The 27,535-nt window shown below is 39.3% G+C and overlaps 1 protein-coding gene across 1 annotated transcript in view; it reads right to left on the bottom strand.

Moving 5' to 3' along the window:
• The window catches only part of EPB41L5 (erythrocyte membrane protein band 4.1 like 5), a 56,191-nt gene that overhangs the window by 24,172 nt on the left and 4,484 nt on the right, over window positions 1-27,535 (bottom strand). The window contains exons 2-16 of the mRNA XM_081885636.1: window positions 27,201-27,385; window positions 22,521-22,625; window positions 17,932-17,974; window positions 16,133-16,211; window positions 15,181-15,225; window positions 14,394-14,446; window positions 11,460-11,580; window positions 10,848-10,935; window positions 9,842-9,930; window positions 9,177-9,246; window positions 7,576-7,745; window positions 6,292-6,398; window positions 5,398-5,425; window positions 4,079-4,121; window positions 3,698-3,813 (exon numbers count right to left, since the gene is read on the bottom strand). Coding sequence (XP_081741762.1) covers window positions 3,698-3,813; window positions 4,079-4,121; window positions 5,398-5,425; window positions 6,292-6,398; window positions 7,576-7,745; window positions 9,177-9,246; window positions 9,842-9,930; window positions 10,848-10,935; window positions 11,460-11,580; window positions 14,394-14,446; window positions 15,181-15,225; window positions 16,133-16,211; window positions 17,932-17,974; window positions 22,521-22,625; window positions 27,201-27,380 — 1,337 coding nt within the window. The 5' untranslated portion in view covers window positions 27,381-27,385. The remainder of the gene's footprint in view (window positions 1-3,697; window positions 3,814-4,078; window positions 4,122-5,397; window positions 5,426-6,291; window positions 6,399-7,575; window positions 7,746-9,176; window positions 9,247-9,841; window positions 9,931-10,847; window positions 10,936-11,459; window positions 11,581-14,393; window positions 14,447-15,180; window positions 15,226-16,132; window positions 16,212-17,931; window positions 17,975-22,520; window positions 22,626-27,200; window positions 27,386-27,535) is intronic.

Genomic DNA, 27,535 nt, shown 5'->3' with positions numbered 1-27,535 from the left:
TACCAAGCCTATTGCAAAGAAGCCTTCTTTAGAAGCAATTTCAAATCAAATCAACTCCTGTTTCTTATGCTGAGGATCTGGTTCATTGCCGTATGAATTCAAACACCACCTTTATTTTATGAACAGCTCATCATAATGGCTGCCAGCAATAAATTTCAGGGTTCCAGAGTTTGTGGAAGTCTTTGCATGTAGAGCTACACAAGGTCCTACAGGTGTTCACACTGTTAGCCTAGACTAATGTCTATTAGCCTAATGGAGGGTAGGAGTGGAACTTGGAACATCTGGGCAGGTCTGCTCAAGATGGCCCTATTCTTTGTTCTCATGGGAGCTGGTAATCTCTGAAGATGGATCACCAGCACCTGACATCCTGGCCCCACATCTGCTCTGTTCCACTATCAAGGCAGCAACAAACATGTTTAAAATTGAATGTGAATTTGAGAAGACACAGGCTGCTCATTCGCCCCTTAAACACAGAGCAAGATTTCAATAGTGCCTTATGATCAGGAATTAACCTTGACAATCCTGTAAAACCTAAGTGCAAACCTAACTGTGGAGTTTACACTGAATATCCTTGTCTTCACAATCAATAGATTAGGAACCTCCACAATAAAAAATGTGAACCCATAGTAAACTCTCTGAATGGTGTTGCATTGATTATCCTTTTGAGTGGCACTGTCAGCACTGCAGTTCAAATTATGTCTAAAAATGACATAATGAAACACAGCCACGTTTCCATACATGCAAAGAACCATTCCTTTAAAAATCTTCAGATCCTTTACCAAATTAAGAAGTTCAATGCACCATAGTTCTAACAATTTTGAGCTTAAATAAAAATTCTCTAAAGAAGGCTGATGAAGTGAAAGGAGCAAGACCAAAGCCAAGCTGTGGGACCAGACCAATTAAAAGGGATAAGAGGTTGATGCAGGAAAGCCCCATAGGCAGCATTGAGACATTCAAGTCGCTCTCCTCCAAGCAGAGACACACATTCCATCAATGCATCCAGCTTAATCTCATTCCAAACTTCAGACTGAACGCAACACACTTGACTGACCATACAGCTCCAAACAATTCTTTACTGCTTCCCCTTCCCCTGACTCCTGAGAATAGCAGCACAACCTGTTAAAATGCATACATACATGCCGAGTTCATGTATAACATTAAATCATAGTTAGAAACAAACACCTGTTTAATGTGAACAAGCAGCATACTGGGGCAGGATTCTCACGAGTGTCCATTTTACTCCTCTCCCACTGCTGCTGTGCTGTTCCACCATTAAACAAAACCAGATGTTGGCTTAGTGCTGTGCAAGAACCATCACTGGTGTTACTATGAGGAGTAAGCCAAAAATGAGCATTTAATGTTTGCATTAAACTAATGTTTTAACATCATCTGTGAACTGGGCCGTACCGTGCAGAATAAAAAAAATGTAGGCTGCTTCATGAATATTTAATTCTGAAATGGAAGAGTGCAGATTTCCCCACAAAATCCCAAGGTGATGTAGGATCTACTCGATATACTGCCCATATCACATACTGGGCTACTGCTGAAGCGAACTTACACCTGAAGTTCTGAACACATGGTCCATGTTTTCCTCCAAGCGCCCACAGCCAGTATAGGCACACAGGGCGAGGATAAACAGACAGGTTGGGTGACAAGTTTTATCAAACATGCACGTCTGCTATGGTTAAAAAGTTCTCCTCGTGCCACTAAGGTCTGGAATAGACCACTGCAACACATGGATGGAAAAGCTATAATATCCAGGGGTTGATGGAACAGGAACTATGATGAAAAACAACCCTTTCTTATCTATTAAGGCTTCTGTAGCTCGTAACAGCTACCGTACTTCCAAAATGGTCCTTTTTTACATAGCAGTGGTATAGGAGTGTGTAGCCCATATGTATATATAGGGCAACCAACTGTACCTGCTATGATTAATTCCTTCTTTTACACAGCTATTAAAAGTGCAGGCACTCTACTGTCTTTTGTATCTGACCGCCCTATTGACTCATATATGCCTATTTTACAGCAGGCTCTTGTGGTGGGAAGTCAAATTGGCAATTTCTCTCAGTGGAAGAGATGTGTATATACTATATGTGATTATACACATTTTGAAATTTTAATTAATATTAATGAAGGGAACTACATGTAGCAATAGCCTTAATTGAAGTTACCACACACTTACTTTTCTTCGCAATTGTACTGGGTATAAAAAAGGGAAAACCTCTCGAGCAATATGATGCTGGACTGCAACTCCCACCATCCCTGATCACTGATTGTAACAGTTTGGGGTAATGGGATTTGGAGTTTAACATCATCTGGAGGTCTACAGCTCCCCACCCATTTTAGAAGGAGAACGGGAGCAAATTGAAGTTTTCCAAATTCTGCAATTCACAGCACAATCACTGCTGTGCACATTTCTAAATACACCATTTATATTCTTAGAAGCAGCAACTCCTTGATAAATCGCTAGAAGGCTGTTAAAGCATAGTCAGAGCTGTTTGGAGCTGGAGTCTAAAGACCACACACAAGAATGTTACCAAAAAGCATGTGCACAGCAGTTATACTGAGCTTATGCAAGACAGGCCATCATACCAATAAGGCAAAACAGAATTTAAAAAATAAAGTATCACCACCTTACAATCACCACCAGTGGGAAGGAAGAAACTGACAGAGCAACCAAGAGCTCAAGAGAAAAACCTCCAATTTCAGACACTGGATAAATCAAGGGCAAGAGAAAAGAGAAAGCACCTTTTGATTATGTTTTTGATCATAGCTCAGATATAAAGCCAAAGTCAAGAGCATTTTTAAGTCAACAGATACAATCAGCTAAGTTTGCATAAAAGACAAATACATCTGAACAATTAGGACCTCAAATTAGCGATACTTGCTGTATCTCTGTTATAACCACTTCGAAGTATGTTTCTTTACAATTAAATAGCATACAAATTAAATGAGATCAAATAAATAAGTTGTACAAAAGCAAAACAAATCAGATTATGATCACATGTCAAAGGTTCACTGCATGGATGGAACAGCCTAAGATAAATTTTAAGTCTACTGCACTGTAATGCTGCAGTTTTTCAAAGTGTCTGAGAGAATTAAAAGGTTTTCTCCAAGATTAAATTGTCCCCTTTGAAGCAAAAGGTATTTTTGAGCCAGAATGGGGCTGGAAGCTAAGTAATATGGTCTTATCTTGATGGATAGCCAGAGCCTGGACCATCAGGAAAAGGAATTTAAATGAAATATAAGCTCTTATTTGCAACCTTTTCCATTTTCTTAAGTGAACCCCTCCTGGTCACTGCAAAAAACAAACCAAAAACCTGCAGCTGTGAAGCTTGATGGTTTTATAAATTTTTTTGAAGAAAAGCCTGCAGTAATGAAAAGTATGGCTTTTCTCATCTGGCCAGAACTTAGAGCACAATCCTGATTGAAGGACAAGTCATTCAACTCACTTCACTGCGGGAGCACATAATGAGGGTGCACAATAGCAAGGTGCTACCCAGCAACACCTGGACTGCAAATTATGAATTGACAAAGTATCCAAATTAGGCTGAAAAGAACAATCTATGACCCCCACAACAATATATTCTTCTTAGAAGAAACAAATATGAACAATATCAGTTGCAGGAAAGGTATGTGAAATGACCAATAACTCATCATTTCCAAATCAGAGCAAAGTGAGACCAGAGTGACGCACCATTTCTTGTCTTGCTGGCTGGTCCCGGGACTCCGTGGGAGGTTTTCTATTTCAACTAAGACTGGCCCAGAAGGAACTGCTGTAACTGAGGGTAGGGCGGGCATCGCACTCCAGTTCTTGAAAGACAAAATACAAAGCAAAAATGTAGTTTTGCCTTCATTGGGGTTTTTTAAGCCTTGAAAATGAGAACACAAGGTTTTCTACTTTGGTTTGTAAATGTTCATATTAGCTTAACATTTATGGCCAAGAGAACCAAATGATCCAACTTTCCATTTACTACAGGTTCTAAATTCTGAGGTCAAGGCAACTGCATTTGAGATTAGTTTACTTTTGATGCAAAGACTTAGAAAAATGTTAAGTAAACAGTTTAGACAAACTTACTTGCTGTGATCCATTATTTTGGCTGAAAACATTATTTGGAAGGCTGAAATGGGGGAAAAAACCAATAGTTTAAAGTTAATTTATCAAAGATCAAACTGTTAGGATTTTAAGGCTTATCTGGGTCTGCCAGCTCCAAGTAGGATTAGCAACAGGGACATTAATAAATAAATAAAACTGAGGCCAAAGCAGCATTTTCTGTATTTACATTTGTATGCATCACTTGACTCCAAAGCAGCCCTTACTTTGACTGTTTTACACTAAGATCTCACACATATGCTGGACTTTTTCCTAAACCATCATAATCCATATGAAGTTCTGGTAGGCAGAACTTATCAAGGCAAATCTTATCAATCTGCATGAACAGGGGTAGGAGTGCAATAAATCAAAGCCAAATTTTCAACGATGGCAAGGGTGAAATACTGAGCCCTGATGCCTGGAACCAAAACACATTAATTTATCTTATCTGTGTATGTTTCCAGTTCCATCAAGGCATGGTTATTGTGGTTTCCACATGAAGCTAACTTGCACAGATCTGTTAAGTCAAACACCATAACAAGCAGGTATGAAAGAGCACTTTCAACAACAGCAAAAAATTCACTGCTGATCTAATAACTTTCAGTGAAACGACATGCATCTTTTAAACTCAATTTTAATCAGCAATGTTAATTAGCATGCATAGTCAAACATAGAATTGATTAGCTTGAGGGTGAACATACCATGATATCCTAATACCACCATTAAAAATAAGTAGAGGGAAGATGGCAGACTCCCATGAGGCTACCTACCTCTTTCACTAACTAAGAAAAGGAGTAAAAAAATAAGTACAGTAGGATCGCATCTTGTGGGGGGGTTACACTCTGGGGGGTAGCATGTGAAGCCAAAATTGTGTATAGTCAGAACAAGCCCAGTGTGACCATGCCTACATTTCCAAAGCCAGCACACCAAGCAGGCTTTGCGTACTGGGCACTGGGAGGTTGTGGACTCCTGGGAAATCTTGCAGGGTTATCCCAAGGTCTTGTGAGATCTCCAGAGTCTGTGCAAGACCTTCCCAGAGCCTGGTAAGCAAGGCAGAGCTTACAAAGCTCTTTCCATGGCAGGAAAATGTGGCATGGAAAGAGCTTTTAAGCTCTCTGCCTTGCATGAGTTTTACTGTTTAATTTGAATGGTGTCTAATTCATGAAAAAATACGTAAGCAACAGGAAAGGGGCTTTTAGCATATTATCAGAGAATATTCCTGATAATCCTATAGAGATGACCAAGACATTTATTCATGGAATAAATCTTTACTGTGGAAGCCTAATCCCGACAGGTCCTCTTACCTAGTTTCTTCAGATTTATGAGTGTTTCCTGTAATAAAACAAAGAAAATGTCCAATATATCAATTACACAATATCAAAAAGCTTGCATTATTTTTTCCCAAAGATACTTGTGCAAAGTGTTAGGGACACACTTTAAAACAGACTAAAACTTAGAATGTGTGGGGAAATAGGTATATACTATTTGTAGGGTTACCTATCATGCAGCTTTACCACCTTTCACAGACACTTCCACTAAATACTAGGGCCTTGCATCCAGCCCAGACAAATCCAAGATTCCAAATGGATTCTGGCAGATCCATGATTTGTCTAGACTGGGTTGAAGCAGCCCCAAGCACCCTAGGTTCACCTGGAGTGGTCTGGGCTTGCCAAAAGGGGAGAGGGTGTTCAGGCAGCAACAGGTGGGGGAGAGAAGATGATGCAGGTAAGAGTCCCCTTGTCATCAAACACATGGTTCATTAGGGTTTCAAATGCTGAATAAACATTAGACCTATGAAAGGCCCCAAGTCCAGCTCATAGCCCAGATTGAGCATGATCAGGATCACCAATTGGGCCCTGAGCCGAACTGCGGGTGCCTGGCACAGCCCTAGTAAATACAATGGATAAGTCGGAAGACAGGGAAGGAAAGTCCAGGCAATTGCCCCATTAACAATATTGTATGCTGTTTGTAGAACGGGCAAGGATCCAAAGACACTGGCTCTAGAAACTCAAGGGGGTGGATTTGATATTCTGAAACATCAGGCTCTACACTCATGCCACAATAGTTATTAAGCACCTTTTAGTTTCAAAAACAGTTTAAGCTACAGCATGGGGATCAGGTATTCTGTTAGTTTGTGTAAGTCAAAGTAGTAATTTGGATCAAGTCGAGTGGCACCGCCTACCAATGAGTCAAGCTACCTCTCATTTGTAGCGTTCTCCTTGAGTATCGCTTGCTAGGCCTTCTTTCAAAAGATGCCGATCTTCTGGCTTTGTTGGTCTTTGTTGTCTGGTACTCTGTTTTCCCACTAGATTGAAGTGGAAAGAACAAGAGAAAACATTTATATTGGAAAAGCTGATGTAAGTGACAGCACCCCATTATCCTTGCTCTTCTAAACGCTTAGTTCTCATGTGCTTTTGTTTTATTTAAAGCCAGTCATCTACATACTATTAGATTCTATAATCATATTAAACAGACATGATCCTTACCAGATGATATAGTATAAAATCCAAGAACAAAACAGAGACAAGGAAAAATGGAATGAAACAAGAAACACGAATAGGATGAAAACCATAGTCCATGTGCACTCAGCTGATAATTACTGCAACTGTATATATTTTGTGCCAAAAATATCAGTTTCATCACAAAAACCTACATTTGTAGAAGCTAAACTTTACCCCCACTTCCATTAAATCATCTCTACACTTTGTGTGAGTCAGCCAAAAGACACTGCGGAGAAAACTCAAGGATTCACTAGTACCTACTAGAGCAGTTTTGTAGAATGGGAGTGCTCTTCAACGCAGTCCTTTTGAATACAGTTTCAACTGGTGAGCCAGCTATAACTACTGGAGAAGGGAAATGGCCACAGTTCCACATCCACTGGTTACAACCATCTTAGATCACTGTGTAATGTGTTCCACACTGTCCTTCCTTTGAAAAGCATTTGGGAACTTAATTGGTTCAAAATGAGCAGCTGAACTGCTGACAGGAGCCCAATCATCAGATCTGAAGACACCAATATTACATTGACTCCCCTGACTACCAATCTGTTCATGGGCTCAGTTTAATATTTTTTAATGCTCTATCCCCTAAATGGGGGAGGGAAAGTAGGGAAGGATGTATACTCGAGCTGAGTAACTACAGATCCATTTCCTCCAATAAATAAGCATATGCAAAAACAGTTCAGGCTTCTTTCTCTAATCACGAGATCTAGAAATTCAGTCTTTTCTGGATTTGGCCAAGGTAAAAGTTTGGCTTTGGTATTCCGCAGAACACAGCAGCAGAAAGGCTTAACACGTGGCAGATTTTCCATGCCTACAGACTATTTTGACTGAGCTAAGTGCCTCTTTCAATCCTTTCCCTTTATGACAATACAAATCTGGAGTAGTGACTACTACAAACAAAACCATGGACCAGCTTTCTTTCCCGTGCCTTATCTGAGAAAAAGTCAGGGAAGAAGGTATTGAACAAAAGAGACTGCTGACCTGTATCTGAACCTTGACCCCAGCCGAATGAAGCTTGACCGACTGGAACCTTTTTGGACGGGTCCACGGAGGCGGAAGAAGGCATGATGCTCGACTGCACATTTCCACAAATGTTTACAGGCCTTTGGGTGATCCAGCCTAAAGACAAAAGTGTGCTCCTGCTCCTTGCCCTTGGGGGGGGGGGGAGGACCACCACAGGACGGTTAGAAAACTACCATGAATGCTACCTTCAAATCATTGCAGCTACAGTCACAAATTGCAGGCATTCATAGAACCCATAACTCAAAAGGTAAGTTCAACCAAGAATGTTATAAAATACTGAAGAGAACAATGTGTTCTCAGTATTTCATAGCATTACTGATATAACAGGTTCTTCCTGTTTCCTTGACACAGAATAAGCCAGAGAGATAAAATATAAATAGCAGTTTATCTTTTTTGTTATTATGACAGAAAAAAGCATTACAATTATAAAACATGTTATACAGCGCTAGTCACTTAAAGGGAAAACTGCACAACGTCTTTAAAAATGCCAAGCCACAACTGAAGACATGTGACCTTGCTGAGCGATATGTTGCCTTCTTGACATAGGAGCTGCTATACTTTGTGCTGACTGTGGATTGGGAGTGGGGAGGAGAATAATGGTTTTCAACAACTTGAGTAGCCTGACATGAAGAACAAACAGAATGGAAAAGATTGCATTTCTATTTTCCAAGTGGTTTGTTCAAGATAGTTGAGATTTATTTATCAAAACCATTTTTTACTTCTTTTTAAAGAAGGCTTGGAGCACCAGTGTTTACAATCTGCCTTCCCCTAGGCTGATTTTCTAGTCTCTTTACCAAATCAATCAACACACACTAATTAGGCACTTAAAATCCAACATATTTTTACTTGGAAGTAATACAAAGTCAGCCAAATTTCTCCATAATTAATATAAACACAGAACGGTAGTGCTGCCTCTGTAGCAATATGCCTTATCAAATGCAAAGAGGAAGAAACCTCACATTACTATTGGTAGAAACTTAAAGATCACTCTTGAAATCCAGTGTATTATTAGTGATTAGAATACTGAACCCTAGCCTGGGAGAAGTAGCCAGGTTAAAATCCTCATTCAGCCATGATGCTCTCACTGAGTGATTGATCTTAGGCTAGTAACTTTCAGCCTGGATAAAGTTGGAGGGGGTGGCAGATGAACAAACAAGTGCTGGCCTGAGTAACTTGGTGGAAGAATGGAATACAAGAATACTAATACTGTATGTGGAAGATAATCAAGTAACATTGCGTTACTTCAAGAAGATGAACAATGCCTGTTGGTGTTAAAATGATATTATGTTTCAGCAATTAGGTAAATGTTTCAACTATCTGTAATAGTTACTCATTATTCATTCTTGGGTAGAAAAATAAATTTTAAGGACAGTCTTTTCAGAATATGACAGATCACTATTCACTTTCAAACAATAATTTTCACTAAGTGCCAATTACAATCAATAGGGGAAATGTTTACATTATCACCCACAACCATCCTTAATTTATTTTGGCTACAATACTTATGCTTAAACTAACTCACAACAATAGAAGCAAGATGAACAAAGACTTCCTTCTACCTGTTCATCATCTTCAACCACCACTAGTGTTAATTTATTCTTTCTGAAGTCCAACCTAGTGATCTTTGGCCTGCAATGGGAAAAAGTTAAAATGTAAAAGATGTATGTACTTTACTGCAATTGCACATTTTTTTACATATTTTACAAAAACCTATGTAACGCCAAGAACACCAGCTATTATCTTGTGCTATAAATTAATATTTAAAAATTACAAGTTTAACCATGGGGTGCTTTAACACAAATGTCAATGTTAAATTAATTTTTAAAGGGTAATTCTAATTGAATTTTCTGATTTTGAATGTTTATGCTTGATTCATGTAGACCAGTTTGTTAGTTCCTTCCAGTGAATGAGAAGTATACACTCATCCTACTGAATAAATGTCCCATACCCAGACATATCTGCACTCTCAGGAAAACCACTCTTTTTTTACAAATAAACACGCAGCCTAACACAGACATTAATTTCTCAAAAGTCCAAACTAAATAGCTGTTACAGCCATCTTCAAGAATCATTCCACCCATTCACAACACACCTAGAGCTCTGTTATGGCAAATCACAGAGAATGCCAACATAGAACCGTGCTTGCTTACAAGACTTACAAATTCTAGCCTAGGGCTAGGCTGCAGACTCTAAAATAATTTATTTTATAAATTATTCTGCTTACCAGAAGAACAATCCAATCTTAGTTTCTCCTTCAAAGACAAGAACTCCTGTGGGTGTTAATCCGAGGCTATAATCATTTCCATCTCTTGCCTAAGAGGGATACAAATTAGATTAGAATATTCCTACAGATGTGACTTTATGCTGGTACAAGTTACTTTAATTATACTTTCATTCACTGTTAAGATACTGCAGCAAAATTAAAGGCCTTAGTCACAGATGTTATTAACAAGCCCCTTACCAAGCATTTATTCTATTATTATTTTTTGTTTTATTAAATATTTTATCTCTGGATATTATTTTCACTGCTTATAAGGGCATTGTCTGCTACTCTGAGGATTCAATCAAGCCAAGTTGATAGATATGAATTCTAGAAACAGACATAGTTACATAGAACATTTCACTTCTATTAATCTACACTGAAAGCTACATTTATGCTTTATCATTTGTGGTTTCTTGAGAATTACTGAACATTAGGCTGCAAACCTGGTCCTTAGTCAAACAATATTAAATCTCAGTTTATTTTCAGCACTCTCAGTTTATTTTCAGCATCTCTCAAGACTTCCACGATTTATATTTATTCCGATTATGTTTAACATTATGATTAAGAATTTCAGAGCAATTCATTTCTTAGCTACAAAATACACTGGGATAATAATTTCATTGTGTCTGGCCTAGAGATCCATTGTTGGACTTGGACATGGGAGACCAGGGTTAAAGTCTCCACCCAGCCATGCAGCCCACCTTTGGTAAGCTCACAAATGTGGTTGCTGTTATAGCAGCTGGGTATATAAGCAGGAGCTTCAGATCATAGCCATTTCTGGCAGATGCACAGCAAGATATGTATTAACTAAATTGTCCTCAGTAACTTGTATAGGTAAGCAGACTAGGCTATTATAAGAAGCAGATCCCACTCATTGCTACAAAGACTGCAAGTTTATGTATTTTTATGTTTATAGAAGTACTAAAAATAACGCTCCCAAAAGCACAGCCTACAACCATAAACTTACCTTGACTATATGCATGTCTACTCCATACATTTCCAGCCATTTTGCTTTGTTCAAATAATTTGTTTCTGCCTGAGCTGGTGTTTGCCCCCTGAAATGATTTATATTACACAAAAATCACATGAAGTTAAAAATGACATGCCTTGATAAAAAAGTGAGGTTACAGAAAGAATACAAAAAAGGGGAACTTGATATACGTAGAGCAAGCCAAATAGTGCTGATCTCGACTCAATTTTAATAATGGCCAACTTGAGTTTTGTTTTGAAATCAAGGGGCTAAGAAAATACTGAGTTGCTAAATTAAGCTGTGGAAGCTTACAGAGCTGTACTGATAACATTAAGAAGTGCTAAGGCTGTAGACTGCATAAAATGCATACCCTATTGTCCAGACGATACTATCTGGTCTTAGATGTGTCTTGTAGCTTGCTGTGATCGCTTCAGAAAATGAAGGCAGCTTTTGGACTATGTTCTAGTTTGTCTCAACAGAAATACAACACCAACACTCAGGAAGGTATTCATAGGAATTTAAAGTCCCCTTTCACTCAGCAAAAGAAAGCAATGCATACAATGGTATGCGTTGGATGGATGTGGCAATTTACCATTTGAGATTTTTTACCTGTATTCCTTCCACTTCTCAAAAATGGCAAGTTCCATGTCTTCAGTTTGTTCGGGCACAAACCTAAACTCTGAAACTATATCAGGGATGTGTTCAGCAGGGTCATAATCACCAAGCTCAGCTGGAAAGAGAAGAATACTTCAAGAAAATTCTAGCAAAAGCAAATTTGGAAATGGCAAAATCCAAAGTGCCTACAATGACTCATTTCATTGACACACTGAACATTTATTCAAAGATAATAAAATCTTCATTTAAGTATTTACAGTTTAATGGGAAATCAGTATTTTGATCTTAATATGTTAAAACTGAATCTTAAATCAGCTTTGGAAGAACTACAGGCACAAACAAAAACTTATATGGAAGAGTATTTTCATTTACTACTGGAACTGTATGTTGGCGGGGGAACTAGCATTGTTATTCAACTTCTTTCATTCCTCTTTTTTTAAGATACTCAGACTTGCAGATGCTTGGTGAGATCACTTTCTTTTTTTACCATCACAAACATGAAACTTTTAATGCAGTCTTTTAAAATGTAAAAAGAAGCAGCTGGAAATGTAAGAAGCAGCACTGAATAATATAACATGTTTGTTAAATTTTGTGCTATGTAAATATTTTAATAGATTTCTTGGGCCTTGTACACAACTGAGTTTATTGAATAAATATTTTAAGCTGCATTTTCATGAGTCTTTCAATTTGAAGTTAAGGAAGTTTCTAAATCCATAATTTACTTGATGCTTGCGTGCTTCCAAAGCTAGGTTAACTTCCAGCTAATTTAAATAGGATCTACTCAGCAGTCTACTGGGCACTGTCATCAAAGCCTGGAATCAAACATTTACTGTCATGCAAATTTATAAACAGAATCTATGCCAAAATGGGATCAAGGCCTGAATTCTTTAAGGCTTTGCTGCAGCCCTCTTCACAGAGTTGGATCTCTGCATCCCACCACTACAGAAACATGAATACCAACACTTCATTGTGTTGTGTAATGTGCCTCTTCTATGATAATCCACTAGGCCTTCATTTTCCCTGGTTGTCAGTAGCTGCATTTTACATTCTTGCATCTAACCTTTAATTAGACCGGCTGCACTAAAGGAAAGTCAAGCAACTTGCTTCTCTCCTACCTCTATGCCCTCCTATAACAACAATGAATCTTCTTGAAGAGCTAGATGCTCCACTTGCACAAAACCTCCTGACATAATCTTGATTGAGGGCATGTGCAAAATTACTACCTTCTGCAGAATTGATTCAAATATTGTCTTCTCTTATTACACGGATATATGAGTTGCCTACCCATACCATCAAACCCAATATCTTCCAACACCATCTTACCACTGTTACTTGAGTTCTTATCTGTCAACTGAACACTACTATCTATAGACTGTTAGTAGGTACAAAAATCAAGAGTTGGGTTTTACCATCCCAACAAACAGCAAATTTATGAATTCCTCTGAAAGATTGTCAGAATACATCGCAAAGTCTGTCCCCCTCTCCTATCTAAGCAATACAGAAAATCATTTTTTTTGTGTGTTCCTCGTTGCCATACATTAAAAAAAGGATCAACATTAATTTATAATTATTTTCATATATATAACCTTTTGTACCAAGGCTGTGGGGTCATGTGGTCAGCATGACTTAAACACTTCTGGCACAACAGAACACCCTGACGAGTGCCAGAGTGCACAGAAATGCCGTTTACCTTCCTACCGCAACAGTACCTATTTATCTACTTGCACTGGTATGCTTTAGAAGTGCTGGGTTGGTAGAAGCTAGGACACATCAACAAGAGCTCACCACCGTTGTGCGGATTCGAACTGCTGACCTTCTGATCAGCAAGACCAAGAGGCTCAGTGGTTTAGACCACAGTAGCACCCACTCCTTTTGTGTGGGGAAGTACCTTTTTGCAACATACTGTTTTACCTGGCAGGAATATATAATACTTTCTAAGATTCTAAGTCCCACAGGAAATATAGATAACTTTAAAAACTACATTTGATACGTGACTAACAGCCACTGAACACTGTTTAGGAACTTATGAGTATCTACTTCCAATGCAGTTATCTAGAATCAGAACTATGAGAATCACAGAAAATTCCTTCTGCTCTGCAGTAACGATCTTGCAATAATGATTCTAGACACGCTTACTTAAGAGGTTTCATTGAATGAATGTAGTTGGACTTATTTCTATATAAAAAGCTTTTAAAGTCCCAAAATAGGCACAGGCTGTGCGACTACAACCCATTGTAATGCAGTTACTCTTAAAAATGAAATCAGGATTTTGTTGACATAAAGGTGCGTGCGCGCACACCCACACACACCGAATCATGCAAGGTAATGAATAAAACACTTAATTTCTGTTGCAAACTATCCCTAATAAACACTTCCAAGCTGACAACTCTTTCAGTAAGTACAAATGTAAAGAGGTCAAAGTGCAGAATTCTGTGCTTGCTTTGCCAAAATAACCAACAAATCTCAATATGAGGTTCACAGTGTTTTTCTGAATGGAACCAAAGCTCTGAGGCATCTATGGAAAAATACTTATTTCACTTAAGTAAGTTAATTCTTCTCACGCCTGCCCCCCTTTTTCCTACACAAGGACTATAAGGTAGTCCACACCCCAGGATTCCACTCATACTTCCCACTCGTGCTAGATTGTACAGTAGCAAGAAAAAGCTAAGATCTTAGTGATAAGCCTCACATGACTGAGCCCTATCAGCTGTTATAATCCTCTGGCTACAAAATATATCCCTAAAGCGAAAAAGCAACAATGCCCAGATATAGCTCAAATACAGTAATTTATCTGAATCCCTGGCAATTAATGTGACCAGCAGTTTACATAAGGTTTGCTATCTGTGAAGGAAACCTTGTCTTATTTGAATCAGTCCTGCACCTCAAGCAATACACCCACACAAAGGCAGTTCCCTTAAGGCAGCTCACCTTGTAACATGTAAGCTGACAACTGCACAGCTGTTTCAAATGGACACTCCAACCTGCAATGGAAAAAAAAAGAACGTCAAGCAAATTTCAATGGCAGTATGAGGAAATGATTATGGGTCAACGATTTGGAAGGGGAAGATGTAGTGAACCGTTTCAGCGAACTTGACATATTACTCAGAAATATACTTAAAGCCCATGTTCCTATAGCAATTGGATTTTCGGAAATGTACGCTTTACATTAAAGGAGCAAATAAGCTTGCCTAAGTCAGCCTAGATCCTACAACTATATGGACTGGGGAATCATTAATATATTCTTCAATTACGCCACACCAAATCTGTCCCAAAAAGTCTGCATTTGAATTAAAGGAACCATTAATAACTGACATCACACAGGTTATGCACCACCAACAGCAGCACATCCCCATTCTCCTATTTCGTACATCCTTGCAGAAACCTGACCATAGTCTTTAGGCCAGTGGTTCTCAAACTTACTTCTCTGGGCCATACCCTTTGAGAACCACTGCTTTAGGTGGTAAAAAATTAGGAAGATTTCTAAGATGCAATTGTGGAATTTTAAATACTAAATCTGAGCAAAGAATCTAAACAAATGGCTAATTATAACTACCAGAGTCCATTAATGTCCACTGCTACAAAGCATGGTAAGTAGCTACTAATACTTTCAGCATCTTGGAGATGCACATGTTCTATATTTGTATCCTAAATTCCCTGCACATATTTGATAAGAGACAAGCCCCCTTCATTTAGCATAATTATCAACAGTACTTACTTGCCACTCAAAATGTCCTGTTTTAGCTGAAGAACAAATAAATATCTATTTCAGGAAGAAAGAGCAAGAAACATCCATGAGTTTGTGAACAATTCCAGCACTGGAGAAGAGCAGCAAATATCAGCAGCTAGACTTAATTATGAGATAATGCACTGTGGTCTCTCATTTCAAGTATGGAAACATGGAGCAGTATATTTCATCGCAAGAGAATGACATTCTAATAAAAGAATATCCAATTTGTAGTTTCTGTTTTCTCTGATTTCCTAGTGTGCAATACTGAAAGGGGGTGGATGGGTTTCCCAAACATGTCTAAAAATATTTCTATAAAAGTTCAGTGTTTCCTCAAAACTACAATTCATTAATGATTTTGTAAAGATTATCAGGACCCAATTTACAGCAAAGGCCAGAGCAGAAGGACTGGGTATAAGGATTACTCGCAGCAGAAAGGAAAACGCCCAGCACCAAAGAACTACCAGTTCCCTGAAGTGTTGGGAACTCCTATTCACTGTACTGTGGGAATGGAACACCTTGAAACCGTGACAATGTATGTGAGATTCTGCCCAAATGCCTTCCCTGCAATTTTATCATTCAGGGACATTACAGTAGTGAGATATAACCAGGTGGATTGGAATTTTGATTCATCTATGAGCGGGGAAAAAGAGAGACCGCCAACAATCATATTCAGATTAGTATGACAGATACAGCACAAAAAGCAAATGTACTGCAAACAAGCAAGCAATCCTTGTTTTGCACAGGACGCTATGTTCTTGACCCTTGCACGCATTGGAGGGACCCATGTAAAATGTTCCACCCCTCCCCTCCCCACCCTTTTAGTGATGTTTTAGGGTCACTTCCAGGTTTGGTGCTGTGCATGTGTGTGTGATAGACGCACATAAATTGGTCATTGTACTGGATTTGAGATCTCCAGTTTGTATCACTGAATACGACGTACCTGGTGAGCTCTTCACGTAGGTTGTTTGGCTCGGAAGAGTAAAACTTTACACGAAGATGTAGACAGTATGGTGGACCAACTACAAAAGTGAATATATTAGGTTTCTGACAGCAAGGATATTATTTTGTAAATATATTCACTAATCAGAATTCAAAGGGGGTGGGAATCCCTTCTGTAATACTGAGCACACTAGCAAAAATAGAGAATGCTAAACAAACAGTAGTAGTTTTATATACCAGAAGCCAATTCAGTCTCATTACATTAAGTTGATTTGTCTTGCCAAGAAGAACAGACAAATCTAGGTTAATCCCAATATTACAAGGCTCTATTCCATGAACTGAGAAAACCATCAATCTCAGCTTTGTACCCTAATCAAATCCTTATAAACTCTGCCCAGGCAGTCTTAAGTTTTGGGGAGTACCTCCAGTTGTTAGTTTGTGTCATAGGAAGACAGCTAGCTAAACATTTTATTGCGGCCGACTCCACACCTCATTTCCTTCTAAATTCTAAACCAGGAATATGTTACTCATGCACCTCCTCAACACTCACTGATTCAGGTCACCTGTAATACCAGATCTTCAAAGTTTCTTCCCCCTTTTGATTTACATTACTAGAACAGTTCCTTTTAAAAAAGTTAATGTATATCAGTCACAGAAAAAATACAAATACACATCACAATAGGTCAGCAAAGCAAAGATTACTAAAGACGCTCTTCCCTGCAAGAGAGGGGAGTGGTTGTGGCCGGGAGCCGAACTCCACCTCAAGCAGGGGGCGTTTGCCCCCTGCTTCCCACTCACCTGGCTGGCTCCCACACCCTCGGCCAGGCACCCAACCAGGTGCCTTCAAGGGGGGACGTGTACAGCAGCCTAAATTGCTGCGGCACCAGCCTCCAGCCCTCACTTTTTGTCGTCCCGTCACGAGTCACCCACCCTCCACTCCCTTAGAGCAGGGTTCCAGTTTTCTTTTGGCCTTGCTATGGACCTTAGGTTGGTCGCCCTGGTTGTTCGGGGGGCCTGGTAGGAATTTTTCCATTTGGCATTAGGCTTTTTGGTTTTTTCGCCTACCTCGTAGCAATCGTCACAACTTTTGTGGTATTGGTGGGTAGGTTAGGCATTGGAATAATGTGTTGTGGTGTTGAAGGGCTAGGTGTGGCCATCGCCTGCGCCTTCAATTTTTGGGTATTCCGTTAAAGGAATCCGGCGGTGGTGTATTCTGTCCGATGCCTGCGTGGCGGGAGGCCATGGCACGACCCTCGGTGACATCAGGGGAGAGCTTATAGTTGGATTAGCATCAACAGGCTCCACCTACTGGTGAATAAACCCCCCTTGTTTTTTAGACTCACCCCTCTCCGAGTGGGTGGAGTCAGCTGACGTAATCCAATGCCTAAGCCAATACCTTTTCACTTGCTGTAATCAATAAAGTTGTGGCCTTTTCTTGCCCATTAACCTTATATCACGGGTCCTTGTGTTTCATTCCACTGCGCGGGGTACGGGTCCTCGAACCACAAAATATAGTTCACCAATACTCATAAAGCAGAAAGTGCAAAAAGAAATGTGCTACAGAATCTTTAAACAATTGGAGCCCCTTTTTTCTTTTCTTTTTTGCCCTGTACTGAATTAACTTTCAATACGTCATGTAGTAAATGTAATGTGAGTCAAAGATCAGTTGTAATGCCAGAAACTTGGCATTACAACATTGTTCTTTGAACAGTTTCATACTGCCATGGTATATTTTGGGGAAACGAAGTCTTCATCGATACTCAAGTAAATCAGATTTTTAAAAACACAAACTTCACTTACTTTTAACTTGTTTTTTAATACTCTTTGTGTTGTCCAACCAGTGCTGAAAGAAAAATTAATAATAATAAACTTTATGCTTTCAGCACAAAAATATAGTATGCAAATTAGAAACTCATAGAACAGAACAAGCCAAAATAGTTCTAAGCAGTATAAAGCATTTTAAGAGCAACATATTAAGTGTGCCTGACCTACAGTTAATTGACTGTAACAGCTTGCTAGAATACGTTTCAAGAGGCAAGTTAATAATTTCTCAAGCACTGAAATCATGATCTGCAATTTGCAGCACAAATGTATCTTTGCAAGTCAGAGCCAGAAAGCTGCTGGGATTGTTTCAATACGTTTCAGGCTGCCATCTTACCAAAGAGATATGGAAAAGATTATATCTCCCATCTACGAAAGGAAAAGGCATGCCAATGTAACTTTTCACTTAAAAGTGCATCCTTTCTATTCAAGCACACAAACTTTCTCACAGTTACGCTTAAAAACTAGTATTGTGGAATGCATTGTCTCTTTCAAGTGCTGACACAAGCAGTAGCATGAATTGTTTATACAAGTTCCTCTCAGAGAGCTCAGCAGCTGGAATGAAGCAAGCAGTACAAGATAAAAACTTGCAGATCACATTAAGTTCAGAACATAAGGATGTAGCAGCTAAGTTCACAAAATATGTTAACTGCGGGTTGGGTATTTCCTTAAATCTGCCAAGTATTTTTCCTAGGTGATAACATCCTTATATGTAATGATACCATTCCAAATATAATACTGTAGAGTTACCACCTGTGGCCTCAGGCTTTCCTTTAAATACCACTGCTATCATTCAGAATACATTACGTGGCTCCCCACCCCATGCTGTAGTCAATAGTGTGCCGACAGGCATCTTATAATGGAGATGGTTGTCAGACCTGATGCTAGTACAACTTGACATCACCTAATCCTCACTCCCCCAGACTGAGACTGACCCAAAATGGCACATGCAGCCCTGTGATAAATATGGGCTCACCTCTAAACACAGGATGTTCACAATGACAGCAGCTATAGCAACTCTAATCCCACCTGCAGCAAATGTTGATGATACTAATACTAATACTAATACTAATAATATACCAAAGCCCCAGGATTGCAATTTAAAATACATTACAAACAGTATGAAACAACATACACCCATCTTACATCATCAAATTTCTAAGCATTTGGGAAACTTGACAAAATTCATCTAAACCAACAAAGACCACATGATTAAACTGTTCCTGAACTATACCAACGGAGTAGCAGTAGTGGAATCATAATTAAATGACAGCTGTTGTTGTTCCTGTTGTTGTTAGGTAATTCCATAATTACCACCATTATATTTGTAAGCTTGTTTACATAATAATTTGTGTGTTAACTAATATTATTTGAAGTCCAAATAACATTAAACTATTCCCTACAAAAACCAAAAACCAAGAAGCATGCCAAATAGTTAACGTTTGTCTTTTTAGAACTGTGTTTTAAAGTATTTGACCAACACAAGAGTTTTGCAACTTCAAGAATATATCTGTAACTTAGATAACTGTATTCTCTTAAAGTGTGAATCAATTTTCCCCATCTGCAGCCACATACAAAAACAGCTAATGTTTCATGGGCAAGTGTCAAACTTCTCATACTGTTTATTTATCCCTGTGGGGAAAACGTTTTCTGTGACCAGCTTAATGTGACCAACGTTGCTTGTGGCAAGTCACTCACTCACACGCAACCTACAAAACAAGACCTCACTGATATTTATTCTTAACATACCATTTCTTCTCAGGTATCAAAAGCAAAAGCGAAACTACCAATAAAATAACGGGTTGTTAAATGAATTGAAAAGTATTTAGCTAAAAATTAGTAAAAAAATTAAGAGAAATTCTGAATCATTCTGCATGCCCTGCTTCTGGATGTTTCACTCATGTGTAGAACTGTTGCCAGATAATAAAACTTTGGAAAACTATCTTTAAAAAGATACATAGCATGTTAACTATATAGGAAGATAAAAAAGGGCCTGTTGGTTGATATTTTCATGGAACTGTCCTACTGCTTTGGAACGAAATAAGATTATTTCATTCAATGCAATTAATCAATTATAGAAAGTTTTATCATAAACATGCCTTCTTTGGATAGTTTTCCATCAGTTGTCTGCACCCATCCAACATAAGTTTCCTTTGGTAAGAAAACAAATCCACCAAAATAGAGTATTACAAGTGCTATGGTGCCATATACACAAACAACAGGGACAGGGAAGGAAGAAAAGAAAAGAAAAGAAAAGAAAAGAAAAGATGTTCCCAGACTGTAGGGCAAAGTATAAGTTTGCTTCATCTCCAATCTGTTTTCCTTCACCTCCTCCACATTCCACAGAAAGGCAGTTAACAGACCAGAGACAGGCACCGACACCACTTAGTTCAACTCAGTTCCTAACACCAGCGCCATCTCCAAGAGTTCAGCTTGACTGGCACACAGAAGAGGGGGAGGGAATTACTTTTACAGAACAAAGCCTGGGAGACACTGAGACCTGATCTCATGTTGCAGTTGCACTTGGTAACTATACTTTACTCCAAGTAAACTGCAACACAGTGCTTGGAATATATTACTTTTCCTACCGCAGCTGTCAAATTCAGCAGGGTCAGGCACGAACTCTAATCCTGCAGAAATACACACTTCACGAAAGAAGGCAAGGTTAAGGTAAGAGTAATGGGTCAAAAGATTAAGCCAGAGGATACTCCCAACTGAAAAATTTACAATCTGAGAAAGTGTCCTGCAACTTTTTTGGCCTGAGCCAAGCTACTCACAGATCTCCCTACTATTGGGCTGCTAGCCATCCCTGCAAGCCATGAACCTCCGGCTGTAATTCAAAATGAATACATGCAAAAGCCTTTTTCCTCCTGGGATGATTTTGATGATTTCCTGGGCAGTAGGTTTAAGGTTGAATACATAGCACTAAGGTGAATTATTTGCATTGGTGTTGTTTAGGGTCCCTTCTAACTCAATGTTAACCAAAAATACAATGGGAGGGGGAAGCAACAGAGACAAAGGAACATAAAAGTCTCTTGGATTGTAAAGGCAACTCCCAAGTCATACTCACAGAATTAGCCTGTACTACATCAACATCATTCAAGATTCAACTATTTGTATAAAAGGCAGAGCTCATTAAAATAAAAAAGACATGGTCTTTAACACCACTTTTTATATACCTGACAAACATTAGCACTGCATCACAATAAACAGAAAGCTGAAGCAATTGCATTAGACTGAGCAATGCACTCTTCCAAGTGCACAATGACCAGTTGAATGCAAACAAATATAAATTGCCTAAAGCAAGTAAATCATACAGTATCAAGTGAGGCTCATGGAACCCTAGGCTATAAGAACAAGTCACAAGAAAATATGATTAAGGTCAGAAGAGTTTTTCATTGCACTGACATGTGAGGTGATGGAAATGCAATGTAGAACTACCAAAATAATCTCAGTTGTGAAATTCTATGTAATATATACAGACACACTTAATTAACCAAAATCATGACTAAAGTGTGTGTGCTTGGTGCATATGCCTTTTGACTGAATCATGAATTTAAGACTGGGGTGAAACAGTCCAGCAACACACCCGAGAAAAACAGAAAGGTTTTGTGCCTGACCAGAACACAAAAAAAGAATTCTAACAATCCTGGAAGATGGGATTACTAGAGCCCTGCATTCTCAGAACACACAGAACTGCAACTGCACTGAAGTCAGATCTGCAGTTTGGAATGATAGTTTTTCTCAGATGACCTTAAAGCAGGGGTGGGGATCCTTTTCTGCCTGGTGGACCAGATCCTTATCTCCCCACCCCTGGAAGACCAAATCATAATGGTGGTAGGTGACAGAGCTTTGAAAGCAACACCAAAATTAAACCCCACCACCCCAATCAACTTATTTCTCCCCCATCAGAGTGATGATAGTTGACCTGCAGATAAGTGTGGTTTTAAAAGCATGGCCTGGAGGGGAAGAGTTTCCCCACCCCTGCCTTAAAGTTTCTATGATGCTGCATTAAGATTTTATGGGTCAGGTCTGGGGCACTGAGAGGTCATACACACACCTCCACAGAAAGCCCAAGGGGGTTTTACCCCCTTCTGACCCTCCTTTCTGATGGTTCTGTCCAAAGCGGCCAGGACCTTTAAACTATGATCCAATAAACATGTGTGTAACATGAATTACATGCAACAAAGACTCCAAGGCACTAAAAAAATACTTTTCATACTATGAAAGAAACAGAAGTCATGAACTTCTATTATTTTATTGTCTTGATTTGTTTGATTTACTTCAATACAAATTAAAAGGGGGGAAATTAGACATATTCTCATTTTTGAGATTTGAATTAGAACCAACAACTCTCTGATCCCTATTTTTTAACTATCCAAACTAGGACAGAGGACATGAAAAAGGGAAACTGGTTTAATACCGAAGTTCAGGACAATTTCTTAAACTCATCTATAAATTTTGTTGTACCAAGAACAACTTAACACTTGCACAAATCTTGTGTTTGGCCTTGTATGATTTAATTAACTTTACTACTGTAAGAAGGAAAAAACCCCTATGCCACTCACTGCTACTTGTGCAGAATCCATGAATCGTAATCCAAAATAGTCATTTTCAATGAGGTCCAGATGGTACATGATCTGTTCAAACAGCTGCTGTCCTTTGGCTTTTTTCTGAAATTACAAGAGGAACTTGTGTTAGTAAGAGGCTGATTAGTTGATGATTAACCTTATTTTTGAGGGCAATTCTGCATGCACTCAAAAATTCCAGTAAAAAAAATAATGCAGTGCTACTCTCTAGACACCAATTCTGTCAACTGCTTATATTACTTCTAATAGCAAACCTGATAGCCTTTGACTATCATTTTGGTAACAAAACAGAAGGCAATGGTTTCTGCATATTCACTTTATACTCTCTCACACATGTACACAAAAATAGCCTGAAGAAGACTGAACATGCTTCTTGCCCTCCAGGAAGCACAAGATTTATTTGATTAATTTCTATGCCATCCTTCATGTGTAGACCCCAGTTTACAGATATATTAAAACCACAAAAATTACTATAACTACATCAAAATCACAATTAAAATTAAATCGTATCAGTGGAGGGGGGGCGGAGTGCTTCTTCCAATTCTGATTAATAACCCCCTGCCCAGTTCAGCAGAAAAATTAACAGCTTAAAACTATCCAGAGATGGAATTAGGGTTCAGAGATGCGTACCATGAATATGTGGATCCTGTAAACTCAATTTCCCCACCCCCACTCTCCCCAAAAGTATAGTAGTGGGGAAAGCATCTCCTTCCCAGCACTGTGACAGTCAGGTTCAGGACTACATGAGCATCTTTCTTCTCCCCTAAACTCAATCTCAGCAATCACTATCTCTAGAACGCTGACCTTAACGAATCAGAAGTTACTGATCTAGCCCTGAAACTCAGCACCCTTATGGAACTGCATGATAACTGTTATTTCCCAACTGTTTTACCTCATCTCCCACTGCCCCAACTTCTTTTAATATTCATTACTGAATCCAAAGTTACTGAAAAAATAAACACATTAAACATTTAAGAACTCATTGGAACAATATGCAGCCTGTAATTCTGGAGGTCCAGAGGCCCTTTCTTCAGCCTATGAACTTCACAGAATTGCAGATTTCATTTCTGGCCTCTACAGTCACAAATAATGTGAATATGCGTAGGCAAAAAAACCAAACAAAATGATTTGCAGTGCCACACAAATTGTTCAACATAACCTCACAAACACTCAATAACTTCATTTAGAATCACTTCATTTGTAATGGCATTGAAGAGGAAATCTAAAAATGTCACCAAAAATATTTATGTTTCTCAGTGCTCTGACAATGTTCTTAGTGTCTCAATTCTTGAGATGCTAAGTTTGACAGCAAACTTTACATTGCACTCATGAAAGCCCACAATAGTCAAATAGATTGCTTCAGGAAGGCTAAGAACCCTATTCCAAAAGTACATGGGTGCTGCAGCTCTGGCTGCCAATTAACTACTGGGCTAGTTACAAGGTGCTGGTACTGATGCACAAAGCCCTATACAGCTGAGGACCAGGACAAAAATATCATCTCCTTCCCTTATATATCCAATCATCCATTGTGCTCTGCAGGGCAGGGCCTCCTGCAGGTACCATCTTATCAGGCCATATCAGGCACTAGTTCTACTACCTGTTTGGTGTTTGTTAAGATCTTCCACTTTCAACAAGCCCTCTGAGAGAAGAGTTTTATCTTAGTCAGTATCTGTATTGGATTTGAAATTGTTTTTATAGATGCATTTTAAAAATTGTTTTATTGCATTGTGAAATTGCTCCTAGATGCTTCAAAACGTCTAGCTGGGTGCAAAAAAAATGGTGCTGATGTTAACAAGTTTTAGGAAAGAAAGAATGTCTAAACATCCATCCAAAATGCAGCTATTAGAATTTTCCACCCAGAGTCGCCTTGATCTCCAGCCTGCTCTTTCCCATGCCCAGCCACCCAGAGAGGTTAAATAGCAAAAGAGAGAGAGAGAGAGAGAGAGAGAGAGAGAGAGAGAGAGAGAGAGAGAGAGAGAGAGAAACCCACAAAAATACTGCAAAGTGAAATCTGTTTGTGGCCAGAAAGTTTGAAGTAATTGACATGGAGAACAGGGCTGCATTTACTGAAAAAAGAAAAGAATAATTCACAATCTCTGCATTCACCACAGTAAGATTTTATGCAAGTGATCTTTTGTGTGTATTGTGCCTCAACTTTTTAAATACAGCAATCCTATGAGTTTTGCAATATAACCCCACCCCACAAGCCTTTGTCTGTCAAAATGGTAACTATACATTCCACAATGTGAGGCAAAACAACACGCATAATTGTTACCAGTGAAATAATAATAAACAGAACATTTTCAATGGAACAGCAAAGCAGTGGGAAAATTTCCACACCACATCATTGCTAACAACTCCTGAGGTTTCTGAAAAAAGCAGGTAGTCACAATTAATACAAAGCAGCCCTCTTTGGTTGATCTATAGCAGGCATGTCCAACAGGTCGACTGCAATCAATAGCCTCACGTTGGTGGTAGATAGCGGGCTAGTAATGACTCCGCCTCCTGCCCCTGGTGCTAGCTGTCTGCTTAGCCGCTGTAAATGTAAAAGGATGCTGAAAGTGGAAGCAATGTTGTCTGTAGCGCTGCCCTCCAAAAAGCTCCACAACTTTGGCTTGTTCCCCCCCCCCCAAAAAAAGCTTAACAACTATTAGCAATGACAATGGGTAGATCACTGTCAGTTTTTTGTACTGGGAGTAGATTGCATTCTTTTGGGAGTTGGACGTGCCTGCTCTATACAGTGGTACCTCGGGTTAAGAACTTAATTCGTTCTGGAGGTCTGTTCTTAACCTGAAACTGTTCTTAACCTGAACCACCACTTTAGCTAATGGGGCCTCCCGCTGCTGCTGCGCCGCCAGAGCATGATTTCTATTCTCATCCTGAAGCAAAGTTCTTAACCCGAGGTACTATTTCTGGGTTAGTGGAGTCTGTAACCTGCAGCGTCTGTAACCTGAGGTACCACTGTAGCTTACAACAAAGGCAAATGGTAATGCACAATCTATACACTTTTCTTCAGAGAGAGAGAAAGAAAGATTTGCACTTATATACAGTGGTACCTCGGGTTACATATGCTTCAGGTTACATACGTTTCACACTCCGCCCACTCTTGGGGGAGCCTTAGCCACGCACAGCTGGCTGTCCTGGCTTATGGGATAGCCGAGCTCAGGCACTCCCGGGCAAGGGGAGCCTTCATCCCCTGCCCGGGAGAGACTGCACGTGGCTATCCCATAAGCTATCCCATAAGCAAGCAATCCCGCTTGCTGTCCTGGCTTCTGGGATTCAGATTTTTTTCCCCCTTGTATTCCTCTTCCAAAAACTAGGTGCGTCTTATGGTCTGGTGCATCTTATAGAGCGAAAAATACGGTATATTAAGCTGGTGTATGTAGTTTGATCAGTGATATTCACTAGTGAACAGTGATCAGAAAGCTGCCTCGGTTAAGTGGGCAGCCCACTCCCTTATGTGTTGGCTTAAGCAAATATTTCCTAGAGCAAATACTATGCTTCTCCAGTGCAATATTGCTAGGTCAGCTCAGCTTCCTGCCAGATGTTCCGGTTCCAAATCTTGCTGCCAAGAATGACAAATATAGGGTTATGTAACTATCAACTTATCCTCCCCTTTTCCATATACCAGTACAGTGTTGGTATGACTTCATGGTTCACAACGCTGCAGTTTCTAAAATCAGAACAAGGAACCAATAAAAATAGACAAGGATATCTATCTATCTCTCTATCTAGATATTACACATGGATATATATTTTTGTGTGTATTAACCCTTCAACTCAAATGTTTCCAGAGTAGAACATGGAAAACATTAAAAAAATAATAAAAACCAGAAATTTAAAGGCTGGTCCCTGTGCTTCAATCTCTTACGTTTGTCAAAGTGCTTTTTATATTGGTGCCCTTTGTACATAGTAAACAGTGAAATTGTGAAATTAACTGTGTCCCTTGAATGGAGCTATACCATATTTTCATTGTTAATTTCAGTTAGGCTGGAAATCAAATTTCATAGAGTGAAATGACCAGGCTTTGGATTAAGAGAGAAATTGAACACAAATTGAAATGTGTAAATTTTAATCTGCTATAGTGTTGCACATTAACTACACAAAATGCATATCCTGTTACAATTACAGTGGTACCTCAGGTTAAGTACTTAATTCGTTCTGGAGGTCCGTTCTTAACCTGAAACTGTTCTTAAACGGAAGCACCACTTTAGCTAATGGGGCCTCCCACTGCCGCCGCACCTCCGGAGCACAATTTCTGTTCTCATCTTGAAGCAAAGTTCTTAACCCGAGGTACTATTTCTGGGTTAGCAGAGTCTGTAACCTGAAGCGTCTGTAACCTGAAGTACCACTGCATAAGCACTTTGAATTTAGCAAACTGGCAGTCCCAAACTACTATTAATTTCTTTCCAGCAGGCTGCACCATACAGCAGTCTAGCTGTCATGTTTTGCACTAATTGCTGCTCAAGGGCATCCCCACGTTCAGCACATTACAGTAATCCAACCTTGAGGACAATAATACACAGCTCATTGGGCCTACTATGGCTGAAAACCATGACATGAGCACAATTACCTAATTCAACTCTGAGATAAAGAAGAACACAATCATTCTCTCAAACATGAGTCAACCATGTTGAAAAAGTAATGTAATTATCATACCGGCAAGTCCACACTGACATCAGTTCCATCCAGCAAAGAGACACGGCATGTAATTATGGATTTCTCATCTCCAGCAGCAGGGATGTGAGTTGCAGCTCGCTGGGCCTCTCTTAGCCGTTCCTTCTCAGCATGTTTGCGCATAGACCTGCGCCCAAGCGTTCGTCGAAAGAAACTCAGCATCGTTACTAAACAGGCCAATAAAAAGTTGTGAATGTTTCAAAAGGAAAAAGACTAACGGCTTTCAAATGAACTATTTCAAAATCAAGGCAGGTAAATATTCACATCTCACTAAATTTCTAAGTAATTATGCACTATAGAAAAGAAGCACAAAAGCA

This window comes from Podarcis melisellensis (genome assembly GCF_964234715.1).
Source record: "Podarcis melisellensis genome assembly, chromosome: 1".
NCBI classification, from domain to species: domain Eukaryota; kingdom Metazoa; phylum Chordata; class Lepidosauria; order Squamata; family Lacertidae; genus Podarcis; species Podarcis melisellensis.
The sequence above is the reverse complement of the archived record's forward strand: the minus strand, read 5'-3'. Positions and strand labels throughout refer to the sequence as shown.